Here is a 19,812-nt window from a genome sequence, read left to right on the forward strand (position 1 = left end):
AATCGATGTAAACAAAAACCACTAGGATTTTTGTCAAGGGCCAAACTATTTGCATATTAACTCACTCTACTTTAGTGATTTTGGGGGACAACTTCTTGCTCTTGTTAAGGTGAATACTTTTAAGAAGGCAAACTTGTATTTGGTGTATTTATTTTCTTCCATGGAGCTTTTTTGGTCCTACACAGAAATATTTGTGGTTTCGCTCTCCATGCCTTAAATTAATACACTGTTAAACTCAGACTAGAAAATCATACTGTAGAAATATACAGTGGCTGGATAGTGTATTGATTAAGGGCTCTGCCTTTGACAAGGGAGACCAGGGTTCAAATCCTGGCTAGGGTCCGTACCTATTCAGTAAGAAGTCATTGGACAAAACTTTATTACACTGCAGGGTGGCCCCTTGAGGGTGCCCTTAGTGGCTGCAGCTCTTGAGCGCTTTGAGTCCATTAGGAGAAAAGCGCTATACCTTGTACTGTTGAAGGCCAAACAATACCTGAAATGGTTGTCTGCAAGTTTGATTATTCAGTTTTAGGCTCTAGGTATATACATGAAATGGTAACGAAGGGTAGAGCAAAGAGCCGGTACATCATAATATGTCTTCAGAGGAAGCGTACTCGAATAGAAAGATGTTGGTGTGTGTGGAAGTGGGTGAAAGCAATATGCATCGTGTAATGCTGGATACATTTTGTACCCGTAAGTATGGCGGACAAAGATGGACAGGCCATAGATAAACCCATAATCAGGGAACCATGGAACTCATCCATTGTGTTTGCCAGCGCCCTATTTTGTTTTATTTATTTTTTCTCCTCCTCATGGTGCAATGTTGTTTTTTAACCATGCCTCCTTTATCATGTCATGTATGCCTCTACAACCACTATATTTACAGCAAAGGAACATTCCCTAAATTTCTATTATGGACTTCTTGCATTGTGTTAGACTTACTGCTCCTTCAATCCCTTGGTGAACATGAACCAAATCTAAGCATTATGATGATTAAACATGGCAGCCCCATCATTTTGATAATGTTATTCCAGCTCTGGCAACTTTTGTTGTAGCAATGTTTTGTGATATATATATATATATATATATATATATATATATATATATATATGTATATATATATATATATGTATATATATATATATATGTATATATATATATATATGTATATATATATATATATATATATATATATATATATATATATATATATATATATATATATATATAGTGGCTTGCAAAAGTAGTCGCCCTCCTTGAAGTTTTCCACATTTTGTCGCATTACTGCCACAAACATGAATCAATTTTATTGGAATTCCACATGACAGACCAATAGTGGTGTACACATGAGAAATAGAACGCAAATCATACATGATTCCAAACATTTTTACAAATCAATAACTGAAAAGTGGGGTGTGCGTAATTATTCAGCCCCCTGAGTCAATACTTTGTAGAACTACCATTTGCTGCAATTACAGCTGCCAGTCTTTTAGGGTATGTCTCTACCAGCTTTGCACATCTAGAGACTGAAATCCCTGCCCATTCTTCTTTGTAAAACAGCTCCAGCTCAGTCAGATTAGATGGACAGTGTTTATGAACAGCAGTTTTCAGATCTTGCCACAGATTCTCGATTGGATTTAGATCTGGGCTTTGACTGGGCCATTCTAACACATGGATATGTTTTGTTTTAAACCATTCCATTGTTGCCCTGGCTTTATGTTTAGGGTCATTGTCCTGCTGGAAGGTGAACCTCCGCCCCAGTCTCAAGTCTTTTGCAGACTCCAAGAGGTTTTCCTCCAAGATTGCCCTGTATTTGGCTCCATCCATCTTCCCATCAACTCTAACCAGCTTCCCTGTCCCTGCTGAAGAAAAGCACCCCCAGAGCATAATGCTGCCACCACCATATTTGGCAGTGGGGATGGTGTGTTCAGAGTGATGTGCAGTGTTAGTTTTCCGCCACATATAGCGTTTTGCATTTTGGCCAAAAAGTTCCATTTTGGTCTCATCTGACCAGAGCATCTTCTTCCACATGTTTGCTGTGTCTCCCACATGGCTTGTGGCAAACTGTAAACGGGACTTCTTATACTTTTCTGTTAACAATGGCTTTCTTCTTGCCACTCTTCCATAAAGGCCAACTTTGTGCAGTGCACGACTAATAGTTGTCCTATGGACAGATTCCCCCACCTGAGCTGTAGATCTCTGCAGCTCGTCCAGAGTCACCATGGGCCTCTTGACTGTATTTCTGATCAGCGCTCCCCTTGTTCGGTCTGTGAGTTTGAGGTGGACAGCCTTGTCTTGGTAGGTTTACAGTTGTGCCATACTCCTTGCATTTCTGAATGATTGTTTGAGCAGTACTCCGTGGAATGTTACATAGTTACATAGTTACATAGTTATTTTGGTTGAAAAAAGACATACGTCCATCGAGTTCAACCAGTATAAAGTACAACACCAGCCTGCTCCCTCACATATCCCTGTTGATCCAGAGGAAGGCGAAAAAATCCTTACAAGGCATGGTCCAATTAGCCCCTAAAGGGAAAAATTCCTTCCCGACTCCAGATGGCAATCAGATAAAATCCCTGGATCAACATCATTAGGCATTACCTAGTAATTGTAGCCATGGATGTCTTTCAACGCAAGGAAAGCATCTAAGCCCCCTTTAAATGCAGGTATAGAGTTTGCCATAACGACTTCCTGTGGCAATGCATTCCACATCTTAATCACTCTAACTGTAAAGAACCCTTTCCTAAATAAATGGTTAAAACGTTTTTCCTCCATGCGCAGATCATGTCCTCTAGTCCTTTGAGAAGGCCTAGGGACAAAAAGCTCATCCGCCAAGGTATTATATTGCCCTCTGATGTATTTATACATGTTAATTAGATCCCCTCTAAGGCGTCTTTTCTCTAGACTAAATAAACCCAGTTTATCTAACCTTTCTCGATAAGTGAGACCTTCCATCCCACGCATCAATTTTGTTGCTCGTCTCTGCACCTAAAACTGCAATATCTTTTTTGTAATGTGGTGCCCAGAACTGAATTCCATATTCCAGATGTGGCCTTACTAGAGCGTTAAACAGGGGCAATATTATGCTAGCATCTCGAGTTTTTATTTCCCTTTTAATGCATCCCAAAATTTTGTTAGCTTTAGCTGCAGCTGCTTGGCATTGAGTACGCTTATTTAACTTGTTGTCAATGAGTACTCCTAAGTCCTTCTCCAAGTTTGATGTCCCCAAATGTATCCCATTTATTTTGTATGGTGCTAGACCATTAGTACGTCCAAAATGCATGACCTTACATTTGTCAACATTGAATTTCATCTGCCATGTATGTGCCCATATAGCCATCCTATCCAGATCCTGTTGCAATATGACACTATCTTCCTGAGAGTTGATGATTCTGCACAATTTTGTATCATCTGCAAAAATAGCAACATTGCTCACTACTGCATCTACTAGGTCATTAATAAATAAATTGAAGAGCACTGGACCCAGAACAGACCCCTGTGGGACCCCACTGCTAACAGTCTCCCATTTTGACTACGATCCATTGACCACAACTCTTTGTTTTCTGTCCATTAGCCAGTTCCCTATCCATGAACACAGACTCTTCCCCAGTCCTTGCATCCTTAACTTTTGCACCAGACTTTTGTGGGGAACAGTGTCGAAGGCCTTTGCAAAGTCCAAGTATATCACATCTACAGCATTCCCAATATCCATATTAGCATTCACTACCTCATAAAAGCTGAGCATGTTAGTCAAACAGGACCTGTCTTTAGTAAACCCATGTTGATGCTGAGAAATAAGATTATTTTCTACTATGAAGTCATGTATAGTATCTCTTAGTAACCCCTCAAATAGTTTGCATACAACTGATGTTAAACTTACAGGTCTATAATTTCCTGGATCAGATTTTTTGCCCTTCTTAAATAATGGGAAAACGTGGGCTGTACGCCAATCCACTGGGACTCTGCCAGTTGCAAGAGAGTCACAAAAGATAAGATAAAGGGGTTTATCTATAACTGAACTTAATTCCCTTAGGACCCGAGGATGCATGCCATCCGGGCCAGGTGCCTTGTCTATTTTTAATTTATTTAGTCTTGCCTTCACTTCTTCCTGCGTTAAGTATTTAATATTACAGTTAGAAGATTGAGACTCTTCTGCCTCTGTAGTTTGCAACAGTGCTGTTTCTTTTGTGAAGACAGAAGCAAAGAAAGCATTTAATAACTCTGCCTTACCTTGGTCATCCACCATTGAGTTCCCATCCTCATCCTTTAGGAGTCCTATACAGTCAACCTTTCTTTTTTTTAGAGTTAATGTACTTGTAAAACTTTTTTGGGTTAGATTTGATATCCTTAGCGATTTGTTTTTCAGCTTCAATCTTTGCCTGCCTAATTTCTTTTTTACAATTTTTATTGCACTCCTTGTAATTGCTTAGTGCAGCCTCGGTCCCCTCCTGTTTTAAGACCTTATAGGCATTCTTTTTCCTCTTCATTTTATCTTTAACCTTTCTATTCATCCATAGAGGCCTTTTTTTATTCCTAAACATTTTGTTTCCATATGGGATATACATACTACAGTATTGATTGAGTATAAGTTTAAAAGCTTGCCATTTCCCTTCAGTGTCTTCCCCTTGTAGTACATTATCCCAGTTCACCAAACTTAGTGCCTGCCTAATTTGAGTGAACTTTGCTTTTCTAAAATTCATAGTTTTAGTGGTCCCGCTGCCCCGTGGCCTATCAGTCACCAGATCAAACGTTATCATGTTGTGATCACTATTTCCCAAATGTTCTTGAACCTGCACATTTGATACATTATCTGGTCTATTAGAAATGATCAGATCCAGTAACGCATGCCCCCTAGTTGGTTCAGTTACCATTTGAGTCAAGTAATTGTCCTGTAGTGCTGCCAGAAATCTGCTGCTTTTACCAGAATGGGTAGCCTCAATACTCCAGTCAATGTCTGGAAAGTTGAAGTCGCCCATAATTATGACCTCATTTTTACCTGCAGCTTTTTCAATCTGCTGTAGTAATCGCAGTTCTGCAGCTTCATTAATAAGAGGTGGCCTGTAGCATACCCCAATAAGCAATTGGCAACTTTTATTTCCACCATGAAAATTTACCCAAACGGACTCCACATCTTCGCAATCTTCCTCCATCTCATCGTTGAGGACAGCTGTAAGAGAATTCTTAACAAAGAGACAAACCCCTCCACCTTTTTTCCCTGTTCTATCCCTCCTAAACACATTGTATCCTTTTAAATTAGCTATCCAGTCATGGCTTTCATCCATCCATGTCTCGGTTATTCCCACAATGTCATAGCCTTTGTCATTCAGAATGAACTCTAGTTCGTCTATTTTATTTGCAAGGCTCCGAGCATTGGTTACCATGCACTTTATATTTTTACCACCACATTTACCAATTTTGTTTACATGAAATTGGCTACTTGAATTTTTACCAACCTCCTTAATCTTTACACTGTCCCCACCCCCCTCTCCACCCTCCATAATGATAGGTTCCCACTGTCTTTTTACCTCATCTTGTCTACGTATTGAGACTTTATCCTCCCGCCTCCCTCCAGATCCTAGTTTAAAATCTCCTCCAACCGTTTAGCCATCTTCTCCCCCAATGCAGCTGCACCCTCCCCATTAAGGTGCAGCCCATCCCTGCTGTAGAACCTGTAGCCGACTGCAAAGTCTGCCCAGTTCTCCAGGAACCCAAACCCTTCCTTCCTACACCAATTTCTCAGCCACTTATTTAACTCCCTAAGCTCCTTCTGTCTCTCAGATGTAGCACGTTCAAGGCTTTGGAAATCTTTTTGTAGCTTAAGCCTGCTTTAAATTTCTCAATAACTTTATCCCTGACCTGTCTGGTGTGTTCTTTGGACTTCATGGTGTTGTTGCTCCCAATATTCTCTTAGACAACCTCTGAGGCCGTCACAGAGTAGCTGTATTTGTACTGACATTAGATTACACACAGGTGCACTCTATTTAGTCATTAGCACTCATCAGGCAATGTCTATGGGTAACTGACTGCACTCATGCCAAATGGGGCTGAATAATTACGCACACCCCACGTTGCAGTTATTGATTTGTAAAAAATGTTTGGAATCGTGTATGATTTTCGTTCCACTTCTCACGTGTACACCAATTTGTATTGGTCTTTCACGTGGAATTCCAATAAAATTGATTCATGTTTGTGGCAGTAATGTGACAAAATGTGGAAAACTTCAAGGGGGCCGAATACTTTTGCAAGCCACTGTATATATATATATATATATATATATATATATATATATATATATATATCACCATGGTGCCATGTTGTTATCTACCACACCTCCCTCATTACATGTCCATTACATGTCCATCTATGCCTGCCCGCTCTGTGGCTTCCATGATTGGATTCACATCACACCTGCTGCAGTATGTGACAGATAATAATAATAAATAATAATAATCCGAACATTTGTATAGCGCTTTTCTCCTATCGGACTCAAAGCGCTCAAGAGCTGCAGCCACTGGGACGCGCTCAGGAGGCCACTCTGCAGTGTTAGGGAGTCTTGCCTTTAACTCCTTACTGAATAGGTACTTGACCTAGCCAGGATTTGAACCCTGGTCTCCCATGTCAAAGGCAGAGCCCTTAACCAGTACACTATCCAGCCACCACTAGATATTTCTATATTTCCTCTGTAGACACATCTTCATTGTATCCTACCTTTTTGTTCGACCCCTTACTGCTATCTGCATTGCACCATGCCACCAGCCTCCCCAAATCTCAGGTTTTTACATCCCGCCTCACCACTCTCTATCACTCTCTAAACTCATGTTTGCTAGTTAACAAAATATTCCAAGTCCAGTGTTCAATGGTACTTGTTTGAGATGATTATTTTAATTCATAATTAACAGAAACTCAACCTACTACCAACTAAGGTGACCATCAATCAGATGTGAAATAATAAAAAAATGGCCTAAAAGGCCTGATACAACCTATAAAATGAGGACATAACTATATATATATATATATATATATATATATATATATATATATATATATATATCCCCGTCAAGAGATTCATTGTATGCTAGATTTCTTATTACATTTTAAAGCACAGGAGCAGGCTTTACGTTGCACCTGAGTAGTGTGCCCGCGTTTACACACAGAAGAGAGCGCTGCCATGAGCGATATTCAACATTAATGTTGAATGCTGTAAAAAGGGTCACAGTGGAGGAACGGAGGGGTGAAGGAAGTCCGGGAAAGCCTCTATCTAGACGCTTCCCCCTTCTGAGGTATCTAACTTTCTTTTTTTTTCTGGCTACAGGTACAATTCTCCCAATATTTAGAAATGTACCGTGTATCCCCAGCATTAGAGTGCTGTCAACTTGGTGAACTGCATGCTTTCTAGTATTATTGAATTTCACATTGATCTAGATCTTTAGAATGCTTTTTTTCTGAAGCCCACCATGTATTTTGTGATAAAGGTTGTTCTGTATATAAATAGGCAATGGCCTTTAATTATCTCCCTGTGTCTCATCTTCTTCCCATGTGCCTTACTAGTCTTAAGGCAAGCATTCACTGTAAGTTTTTAAAATATGAAATCTTAGATTTGAATGGACTGTAATGAAAATCTGCAAAATCTGAAGGCCCCATCAGTTAAAGCCAATGTAACCCCGCTGCTAAAAAAAAAAAAGAAACCAGATACTCACCTAAGGAGAGGGAAGGCTCTAGATCCTAATGAGCCTTCCCTCTCCTCTGCCGATGCCCTTGGTGCAGCGCTGGCTCCCCGTTCAAAGCCCCCGCCGCGGGGGACTTCGGAAGTCTTTGGGAGCCGAGTCCTCCCGAAGACAGGCAGCTCCATACTGCGCGTGCGCGATGTTGCGGTAGAGGCTCCCGAAGACTTTCTGAAGTCACCTTTGTCAGGAATATATTGGGGTGCTGATGCTGTTAAGGATAATACAGTAATATATTTTAATTTTCCCATTTTTATATCTGCTGTGGTATGTCAAAGGTGTAGATATGCAGGCTAGATTCATGGACTGTTCATGTGATTGTGTGGGTGGGTCACTAGACCTACATTTGCATCTAAAGAGGACTTCAGTGAATAGAGCTTGGGTAATCAGACAATGGCAGAAGTGAAGTGTTGAAGTCCTTGACACTTGAAACATTTACACTTCTGTTGAGGAAGTGAAGAACTCTAGACTAAGTCAGGAAGAGTCGCTGCACCAAAAGTTGACGTGTGTTTAACACTATTTCATTGTGAGGAAATTGAATTATTGGTGGAGGTGCAAACTATACCCTGTAAATCACATCTATGGGAAGGGGGTGGAAATCTCTGCAGACTTTAAAAATGGAGACAGTAAAAAGCCTTAATCAAGATTCCACCTGGAGTTGAAAGCCTCACTTCACAATCTTTTGATGTATAGACTTTTACCTGGAAATGGAATATGTCTGAGATTTAATTAAAAACTAGTTCCTCCCCAAGGAAGTTGCAGCCTTCAGGCGTATCTCACAGTATAAAACAGCAGCTAGGATAACCACAACTTGTAGTTCTTGGAGGTAGCTCACACGGCTAGAACTAACCTGGTTCCTGACCAGAAGTGCGTACTCCCGCAACAACGCCAGATCAATACGCGGGTACGTTTATTTCCCCGTTTATTTTGGTAAGCAAAATCGCTTTGTGTGTATTTTTGTAACTTTTATCTTTGTAACTTTTTATTTTGTTTTTTGTAATCTTTTGTATATATTCTGTTCTGCATTGTTCCACTTCCATTTTTCCTGGAATATTAAATTATTATTTAATAAGCTTGACTTCTGCTGTACTAAACTAACACTCATAGGCTAGAAGAGATTGAAGTGTGTATAAGTCCGTGCCTGATTGTATGATTGGGCGACACTACCATATAAGATTGTAATTGCATTGTGTGTGGGGCGTTTGTCATACGTTGGCCTAAAGCACGCAGCTGACCCAACGTACGAAAACGCCAGTGCGAGTAGCTCAACAGCTGAGTGGCTAACAGTATCGTTCGGAACGATTGTTAGTGGTTTTGCTTCACTACAGTGTAAGATTGCAACTGTGTGTGTGTGTGGGTGCGTGGCGTTCCCGTTCGGCCTAAGCGCAAAGCTGACCCGAATACGAAAACGCGGAGTGCGCGCTGAGGACTCGACAGCAGAGTGGAAGTGTCTAGCGAACCGCTAGTGGTGGCAGTGAGAGGTGTTCTGAGGGGTCCCAGCCTTGTTTTAGCTTGACTAAGGCTGCCCTCTCGATGTGGTCAGACCCGCTGTCGGGAACCGTATACGCAGGCGTGCCGCGGGCCGGTTCCTGACAACCTTCGCCGGCGGAAGGAGCAGTATTTGACCAATTTAGTCAAATACTGCTCCCGGGGACAGCGCAGCACCGCGGGCATCGGGAGAGAAGAGGGAAGGCTCATTAGGACCTAGAGCCTTCCCTTTCATTCGGTAAGTATCTGGGTTCTTTTTTCAGCAGTGGGGTTACATTGTCTTTAATGTTTAATCACTGTGTCCTTGACCATTTATTAGGAAAGTATGCTATTTCTGAAGACAGATATGGCTGGAGCATGGGGCACCCACAGTTGGGAGTGGCACAAGAGTGAGCCTACATTTGTATTGTAATGTGTCAGTCAGTACATATCTGAGGGCAGCCGCAGTGTGGATAACATGAGATCAGATTTCTGCTCTAATATCTGAACTAATATTGAGGGAATAGGGTGATAAAGCTGGGTTCACACACAAAAGGTGTAAAGTTATGTTCTAGTCCAGATAGAAAACTGATATAATTCTGACAGGACAGGACTGGAACAGATGTACATGTGAACCGAGCTTGAGGCTCGGTTTCCACTTGCACTGGATCATGTAAAAGCAATATAATAGCTTGGCGGATGAGCTTTTTGTCCCTAGGCCTTCTCAAAGTTCTGTTCATGGAGGAAAATTGTTTTAGCCATTTATTTAGGAAAGGGTTCTTTACAGTAAGAGTGATTAAGATGTGGAATGCATTGCCACAGGAAGTAGTTATGGCAAACACTATACCTGCATGTAAAGGGAGCTTAGATGCTTTCCTTGCATTGAAAGACATCCATGGCTACAATTACTAGGTCATGCCTAATGATGTTGATCCAGGGATTTTATCTGATTGCCATCTGGAGTCGGGAAGGAATTTTTTTCCCTTTTGGGGCTAACTGAACCATGCCTTGTAAGGTTTTTTCGTCTTCCTCTGGATCAACAGGGATATGTGAGGGAGTAGGCTGGTGTTGGTGTTGTACTTTGTTCTCTGGTTGAACTCGATGTCTTTTTTCAACCCAAATAACTATGTGCGGCTATCAGGAGCGGACAGTGTGGGGTCTACTCCGATGGTCCGATGTGCTGCGGCTGGAGCTTGGGGCAGATGCGTTACCCCCTTAGACTATATGGGGAACACATCTTTTCATCCAGGATTATCACAAACTGCACAGAGGTGTGGCCCACGTACCGCAACGGTTCCCACAAATCCATTGCAGACTGACAAGTGTGTACCTGTCTTTTCTTAAATTGGAAACTAATGGATACCTACTGGAGAAGTTACTGCTTACCTTTTATTATTTGTTGTGGTGCGTATGCTCCTCTCTATATCTCTACTGTTCTCAAGATCTGTCAGCACGTGTTTTTTTTATATATATATTCCTTTGGTTATGCAATGTTCTATATCTCCAAAAAAACATTTTGGAAGCCAGTCCCAGAATGTCTTTCAGCAGTCAATAACAGCTTTCTGTATGCTAATTGATATTACAAGAGAGGACAAACAACAATTATATTGCGCTTTTGTCCTGGCGGACTCAAAGTGCTTGAGTTGTAGCCACTAGAGCATGCTCAGTAGGCAGTAGCAGTGTTAGGCAGTCTAGCCCAAGGACTCCTTACTGAATAGATGGTGGTTTACTGAACAGGAAGAGCCAAGATTTGAACCCAAGTGTCCTGTGTCAGAGGCAGAGCCCCTAACCATTAAACACTACAGTATTTTGAGTAGCATCACCACTCTTAGCTCCACTCTGTAAGTAATTGGATGTCAGTCCCCATATTTCACCAATATACTATTCATATGTAACAATTATTTATTATTATACCATTTGGGGTTTTATACTTCTCCGATTGTAGAGTACGACAACGTGTTTTACCTGAAATAAATGCATTATGTTCCAGATACATTTACAGCTTAGAAACAATGCCTACTTCTTCAGCAAAGTTGACAAGTTGTCTACTTGACAAGCCAAAGAAATATAAGCTACTTATTATGAAAGTATGCATGGCTGGAATGGAATGGGCTTTTTTAAGGCAGGGAACACACTTCACTGTTTTCATGCGCATTTTCTGCACAGAAAAACTGAGAACTCGTGTTAATCAATGGGATAGTTCACCCATGATATGTTTTTGGCACGCAGAAAAAAAAATGACATTCTGCATGATGACTCTGCACATTTTGTCAGTTTTCTCTATCAATTACATTAGCTGGTGTGAAAAAATGTGTGCGGTTTCCTGCATAGAAACACACTTGTGTGCAGAAAAAATACGTAGAAAAACGTGTGTAGAAAACTGAAAGAAAAGTGTGTTCCCTGCCTAAATGACTTGTAATGATTGGCAAGATTCGGGGGTCAAGTGAAGTTTAACTTAAATATATTCTACACCAGGGCTGCCCAATAGGGCGATCGCAATCTACCGGTAGATCACGACCGCCTGATTGGTAGATCGCGGCCTCGTCCCATTGAATTTTGCGGCCAGCAGCTGTAGAACGCGGCCGATTGGCCGCGTCCTATCAGATTCTGCTGCTGGTCGCTGATAGCACAGCCAATCGGGAGAAGAGAGGCACGGCTGAGAAGCCAGGGGCAGCTCTGTCATGACACAGTGTCATGGCTGGGGGCGGCGCCTGAAGCAAGTCTTCTGCTTCCACTCTTGCTGCCTGCTGGAGCCTCCCTCAGCCGCCGAATTGCATATCTGCCCTCCAGGCAGCCGCGGGGAGTGATGCCAGGACGCCACCGCTGGAGGGAGGTAAGCGTGCCCGCCATACACTAAAGGCACTGCTTACCTCTACTGAGGCACCTATGCCCAGCTATCCTATACTGAAGGCACCTATGCCCAGCTATCCTATACTGAAGGCACCTATGCCCAGCTATCCTATACTGAAGGCACCTATGCCCAGCTATCCTATACTGAAGGCACCTATGCCCAGCTATCCTATACTGAAGGCACCTATGCCCAGCTATCCTATACTGAAGGCACCTATGCCCAGCTATCCTATACTGAAGGCACCTATGCCCAGCTATCCTATACTGAATTTTAAAGTAGCTCGCGAGCCGAAAAAGTGTGGGCACCCCTGTTCTACACAATTCATAAGATCCTTCAAATGTTTACATGTGCATAAAGAATCCCTTGCTTGGATTGCTGACAAAATATGAATGCAGACCGCAAACCAACAAACGTTGATTCCGGTAATACCTTTAACCATTTTGCATCCAGACCTCGGTTTCCCCTTATGGACCAGAACAGTTTTGACATTTTAGCAATGTCCCTATTTAATCATCAATAACGTTATCCCTACTTCTGACATCTAAATAAAATATATATCTTTTTTTCAAGACAGACTAGGCCTTCATTTTATTTTAATGGGAAAAAGTTAAAAAGCACATTATTTCTCAATTTTACCAATTCTAGTTTAAAAATAAAAAGCGATACTGGACATAAAACATACAAATATGGTTTAGCTATTTCTACCATTCATTATAAAAATTAGATTATGTTCCTTTCACAATTTATGGTAAAGATATTTGATTCTGTAATAATGCTACAGTGTGTATTGGTGTATGGCGTATGGTAAAAATCATTGTTATTGGCTTAGGGAACATATTTTCCCTTTTACCAATTGGTGCTGCAACAGACAGTGATAGAGGTTTGCACAGGAGCAAGCCCAATCTTTCTCAGCTGTGCTTCTGCTACAAGATGTATATCTACATCCTCCTGGCTTAGATGAAGTCACAGAGGACATAAATCTAGTTTAGTGGTGGATAAAGTGGTTAATGACTAACTGTACATGGTTTATGGTTTTGATCCAGTTTTGTATAATGCCTGAAGAAGAAACGTAACACTTCAAAAGCTTGCATTAAACCATGTACAGTTGGCCATTAAAGGTACTACCGGAATCAACGTTTGTTGATTTGGTATCTGCATTTCTTGCTCTCTTAGGAGGCTAAGTCCAAAAGCCACCACTTATTCAAATGGACCTTCTTACATCATACTTCTATATTAACCATCCAAATATTTACTCTATTTAAAAAGTTTTTTAACTGTATTCTTTAGCAAACTTACCCCATCCAAATACAATCTAATTTGTCTTCTCATTTGCATCTTTCCTAAATGTTGATCTCATTGCCTTCTCAATATTTATGCAGTGATAAATGTTAAGTTCTTCAATTTTGCTGAAAGTGTTCCCACCTCACTGTTCTTGTGAATGTGGAATACTTTCAATTAATCCCTTATAAAGACATTTACTGGAAATAAAATCTAAGTCCACATTTTCTACAGATCACCTGCAAATTAATTGCATAATTTTAGCTTTATTTTAATCTGTCAGCGTTAGTAATTAGCAACATCCATATGCTTTATAAATATCAGTGGATGTTCCCAACTAAGTTCTCGAGTACCCCCAACAGTGCATGTGTCACGCCCCCTACTGGCCAGACAGCTTAGTGCCTCCCAATTTGCTTTAGCTCACAGACCATCCAATCTCATGGGTGCAATTAATGTTTGGAAGTCGCTGGAATTGGGCAATCCCAACACTACATTCAACTCTACAGTAAAATGCTGCCACCACCTCTTTTATTTAGGAAAAGAGGAACCTACTATCTAATCTGAGCTAAGAAGAAAGGGTTAACAGAATCTATTCTTACTAAAAGAATACAATACTTTGGGTAGCAAATCTCCGGAGAGGCAAGGATTCTACCATTTTACTAAACTCAAATCAGGTAAATAGCCCCAAAAAGTACTTTTTATCATTTATTAAGATAGTAAATATGAATGTTAATACTACAGACAAATTATTATGAATAGCAATTATGCAAACTGTAGCCACAGTATGGTATAAAAAGGAGAAAACATAGAAAAATAATACTTAATAGATTGGAGATGTCCGAGTCTTTAGTGGAAATATAAGTCCTTAGTGAAAGTACATTCATGTAGGTAGGAGTCTTAGATTAGCAGCCATTCCCACGGGAAGCCTTTCAGAAGTTGTCTGCGTGGTGGAAATGTCCATCTTTTTGAAAAATCTGCCTGGGGAGACAGAAGTTGAAGTCCTGCCCCTGCTTCAGCTCCCACTGCATGCTGGCTTTGTTGGAGGGAAAATAATGGTCAGTATTTTATTATCATCTATTTTCTGGTCATACCTTTCGCTCACATACAATAATATCATATTCATGACCCATTAAAGATCTGCATCAGGTTGATATCAAACATGATTTTACCGTATGAAAGCTTAACTACTTGTTGCATGCCGTGCAGTATATTCACGGCCCTGCAAAATTCACAGGATGCACCAGGGCCGTGAATACAAGTCTGCAGTAGCGTGCAGCCGACGCTCGGTCCCTTTCGCCTGCGCGCGTGCACCACTGTTACCGCCGCTTAGCGGGGAGGTTAATGAATGGGAACGCAGCTCCCATTCATAAATCTAAGTCCCCGATTCAATGAATACAGGCGTCTACGAGACGCTGGCATTCATTGTTTCTTCCTGTTGTTACACTGCTACTCATTACTTCCGATTCACGTGCTTACGTACGTGAATCGGAAATAATGACTGAGGACGTCTTGTGGCCAAATAGTATATCACACCAAAAATCATTTTTATTTAATCAAAATCCCCACACTGACTTTTATAATTAACTATCCCCCCCCACACACACACACACACACACACACACACACACACACCCTCCAATAGTACCCACACTTTATATATATATATATATATATATATATATATATATATATAGGGGGGGGGGGAATTTACATAAAAAATATATATAAGTAGTTACCTTAGGGACTGAACTTTTTAATAATGTATGACAAGGCGGTATATTACTATTAACTTTTAATCTATGGGCTTGTAATTAGTGATGGACGCAAAACTGAAAAAAAATGCACCTTTATTGCCAAATAAAATATTGGTGCCATACATAGTACTAGGGAAATTTTTTAAACGTTGCAATAACCGGGACAAATGGGCAAATAAAATGTGTGGCTTTTATCCACACTAGAATGTTTTATTTTAACACTATAATGGGCAAAGACGGAGAAATAATGCATTTTTTCAATTTTTTTTTCTTATTATTGACGTTAAATTGCATTTAGGATAAAATAATTCTTAGCATACTGTACACCCAAAGAAAGCCTAATTGGTGGCGAGAAAAACAAGATCTAGATCATTACACCTTGATTAGTAGTAATTAAGTTATCGTTGAAAGAAAGGGAGGAGCACTGACAGGTGAAAATTGCTCTGGTCCACAAGGGGAAAAACCCTCAGTCTTCAAGTGGAATAATGAACTAATATTATATAATTTATGGTTGTTCTTTGTTACTCCAATCGTATAAGGTGTCTGCACAACGGCCCTTAACGCCCAGAACTCAGTGATATATATTTTTATAGGGCTGAGACTTATGGTTTAGCAGTAATAAAAGCAAATATGAAATTGATTCATTCTAAATTCTGTGAATGCAGCTGGCTGCCTCCCATGGTTTTGGGGACAGGGAGATGAATTCCTGCTGGCATATGCTATCAACCTTTTGGTTTTAGCAGCTACATGCTAATTGAGGCTAAGGCCTTCTTGGAGCATCTGCCTTTTTTGATGTATGCCATGGAACATAATTGTATGACGGTGTATGTCCGCTCAAACCTCCATGCACAGATGGTGCACCAACAAGGCAGCCCCAGCCCAAAACAGAGAAAAGTAAACGTGGGCCCCATACAACATTGAAAGTATGAAAATTCTTTATTGCATCAGGTATAAAACACCATCTTGCTGACATGTTTTGGCGTCACAGTGGTCCTTAATCATAGCACTGGTTTCTGGTGCAGGGTGGGTTACTTATAAGGCACATAGCCACGCCCCCACCAACAGAGCGGGAGACAGACCTAAAAAGGGAGGGCCTGACATGGAACATAATTGATAGATCTCCGTTACATAAAACTGATCCATTCATTTTTAAGAATGGTTTTTCCTAACCCACCCATAATGTAGAATTCTGCCGTTCAAGGTTTTTTTTTTGTTTTTTTTTGTAGCACCAAAAAAAGCCTGATTTGCACAGAATATATCTTGTGACAACTATACAGCCATGCTACAAATAATACATTCTGAGTAGTTGTCCTTTTAGAAACAAAGTATGTTTTGGCTCAATTATTTTTTGAAGTGTTGACCTGCTATAGTCACCAAAACAATATTTTTGCTTAGTTATAAAACAGTATGAGCAAGCATACAATTCCTTTTTTTATTCCACTTGTCAAAACTGCTAGTCCTCTTGAGCATGATTGCACAGTTTTATCACAGAGAGACTTCTGTTCAGCAGAGAAAGAGCTTTGTTTTCACTGCACTTTTGGGAAATAAGAATGGCTGTTAGCAGTTTCACTGCTGAAAAGCTAATGAATATAATGTGCACCACTCCTTCCGAATGACTGAAGGCCAAAGCAATTTTATTCAGAAATCATCAGTGTTCAACATTTGCCAAGCATGAGTGTCCTAAGTGTTAAATATATTGGATTAAATTCTGACGGCCATTTTCTAGGGTAATTTGATGCCTATGGACATTGCTGTACTCCTGCCAGAATACTGCACAATCAGCAGTCCAGTGTATGCAGCAGGTAAAAAAATGATCATCCTGATTCAAAACTTCTTGTTAAAAATGACCCACGCTGCAGGTGTCCTTGTATCTCGGCCATGCAGGGGGATTTTCAGTATTTTCTTACGGCTTTACCACTTTTGCTATTGCTGTTACAGTCTTCACAACTAAAAGCTCAATTCCAACTTGTCTCGCAGCCGAATCCCTCTAGCTGCGCGGCTATCGAATTCGGATGGTGACGCGCACTTTTATGCTGCGGGGTCTCAGATTTTTCCCCGGCCACGAATTTGGAATGCTCTGCATAGACTTCTATAGGCTGCCAAACTCCATCCGAATTCGTGGCCGAGGAATCAGCCCGTTTTCGCATAAATGGATACCTTGCCTAAGTGAAAATAAGAGATAAACTGTTGCATCTATCCTCCTACTCACAAAAACGTATATATATATATATATATATATATATATATATATATATATACATATATACACATATACAGAGGGTGTTGCAGCACACAACAGGAAACAGTGACAGGGGCTCTTGGTTACGCTTTAACACGTTTAAGCTCACCAACTGCGCCAAAGTGTCCCCGATCTGGTGAGTCCTACTCTAACCAGGCAAAAATGCTAGTTTTTATCAGCGTTCTAGTGGGAACCATGCCAAAAGCCCAGGGGTCAGCTAAATGGGAGAAATGAAATTAAAAACACCTCACCTTCTACTAGCTTCTAACTGAACTATGAGCACCGCTCATTTATATGCTTAACTGTGCTAGAGATGGGTGTGGTTATGCACGCTCACACAGGGGAAAATAACATAAGCCAAGGGATGAGCAGCACAAACCAAATTTTATGCAATACTATGCAAAGCATGCACGCAGCACTGGAGAACCCCAATCTCCATAAGAAATATATAAATACAGTGGGTGCTGCAACACACAACAGGAAAACAGTGACAGGGGCTCTTGGTTACGCTTTAACGCGTTTAAGCTCACCAACTGCGTGTATATATATATATATATATATATATATATATATATATATATATATATATATATATATATATATATATATATATATATACATACATACATACATACATACATACATACATACATACATACATACATACATACATACATACGTGCATGCATACATACACACAGTGGCTTGCAAAACTTGCAAAAGTATTCGGCCCATGTCAGTATACATTACACAAGTGTTAATTGCAGGTCACTTTGTTCTGTAACTCTACTTGAGTAGAGATCTCCTTCAAAAAGATTAAAGAATCAAAGCTACTTCCATGGTGTATAAGTGCTTCAGAAAATAGGATTGTCACAGAGTTGGGTCGGAGAGCTCAGAGAAGCTCTTTTGCATAGATAACAAGTGAAGTTTCTTAACTATTCCTGTACTGGAAACAATAGCAGACTATGTTCTTTTCTACTAATGTTCTATTTCTTAGCTGGACTAGTAAAAATATGTAGGTAGAAAAAAACAAAGTCTTGTAAAAGTAATACCTTTTAATGGCTAACTGATAAAGTTAAATAATGCAAGTTAGCTGGACTACACACACAATTCATTATATCATAAGTTTATTTTCACTTCAGATTCCCTTTAAGGTGCAGACAGCAACAGCCCAATGGACATGATGAGGGAACCCATGCTTTTTTATGAGCCGTTCCCACAATCCCCTAATGTTGGATACTGAAATCATTGTTGCAATATTGCAATAGACATTCCCAGGCTGCTCAATAACTGTGCATTGGGTATACTACCCACTCAAGCTGGTCTGGCATAGTGTGGTAAAATAGTTTGCATCTTATATATTATTATTTATTTTTGCATGGAAGTAGCTTTGATTCTTTAACCTTTTTGAAGGAGATCTCTACTCAAGTAGAGTTACAGAACAAAGTGACCTGCAATTAACACTTGTGTAATGTATACTGACATTGACTTTCTGATACTTTTAAATAATCAGATAAAGTTTGTTTTATAGGCTTGCCATATAATATTTTAAAATTGGCTGTTTATTATTGTGAGGTTAAGGGTTCAGATCCATTTATATAATTTGGGTTTAGTTATAGCATCCAGCATAAAGATCTGGACGCCTATATAACTTGGTTAATATGAAAAGCTAAATTAGTCAACATATTTGCTGAGAAATTAGACACCACATTAATTCCAGATTTACATTAATTATTTGTAAATCACCAGCTACTTTGCTTATTAAAATAACATAACTGTTTTGAAGTACACATCTCTGTGGTAGGTTTCAAGCCTCCAATTAATGTCTCATTGGCAAATTGCATCTTAGCAATAGGGCAAGTTGATGTGTGGAATTAATTATACAGCATTGAAATCATGCCATTTTTAATTCTGAAGACTGACCTGAAAACGTTTTTGTTTATTAAAAGTGTTGTACTTAAGATATATAATTGTACTTATTTTTTCAACCTGAGTTGTGGTCCCTCAGACAACGCCTTACTATTACACACTGATGGCCATTTATTAACTGATTTTAGTTGAGTATGGCGCAGGTACAGTGAAAGTGTACAGTGAAAGTTATTTGCACTGGTTGGCTATTCAGTCACTTTGCAACTGATATGTCTTCAGTTAACTCTCCAGGCTTGGCTCTCGACCTAAATGATATTGTTATTGTAGGTTGTACCAGAGGTCCAATCACATTTGTGCTTCTGCTTTCTTGTAGTGTGCAACAGTGGACTGTGATTTCACTTGCTATGCTGTAGTAGGTATGTTACATCTGTGTAATGCTACATACATACATTGGATAATTGCTTGAATTATTTTTTTCTTGATCATTTTAGGTGACTGTTTAGGATTGATCGATATGCAGACTGAGAAGTATGTTCACTTCAAGGAAGAAGGTTAGAAAGTGAGTGTGAGGCCCCCTGCTGTGAAAGCTAGAAGTTTTGAATCAGGATGATAGGCTAACTTGTAACTTAGCCA

General features: G+C 40.0%; 1 protein-coding gene across 6 annotated transcripts in view; it reads left to right on the plus strand.

Moving 5' to 3' along the window:
* Window positions 1-19,812, plus strand: part of FARS2 (phenylalanyl-tRNA synthetase 2, mitochondrial) — a 405,583-nt gene that overhangs the window by 60,725 nt on the left and 325,046 nt on the right. For 3 of the 6 annotated variants that reach the window (XM_068236845.1, XM_068236841.1, XM_068236840.1), the window contains exons 3-4: window positions 19,553-19,595; window positions 19,671-19,730. The exons of 1 other annotated variant lie outside the window; for it this stretch is intronic. In XM_068236845.1, the coding sequence (XP_068092946.1) occupies window positions 19,553-19,595; window positions 19,671-19,730 (103 nt within the window). The remainder of the gene's footprint in view (window positions 1-19,552; window positions 19,596-19,670; window positions 19,731-19,812) is intronic. 2 more of the 6 variants (XM_068236843.1, XM_068236842.1) reach the window with 2 other exon arrangements.

The sequence above is a fragment of the Hyperolius riggenbachi genome, chromosome 5 (genome assembly GCF_040937935.1).
Source record: "Hyperolius riggenbachi isolate aHypRig1 chromosome 5, aHypRig1.pri, whole genome shotgun sequence".
Taxonomy (NCBI): Eukaryota; Metazoa; Chordata; class Amphibia; order Anura; family Hyperoliidae; genus Hyperolius; species Hyperolius riggenbachi.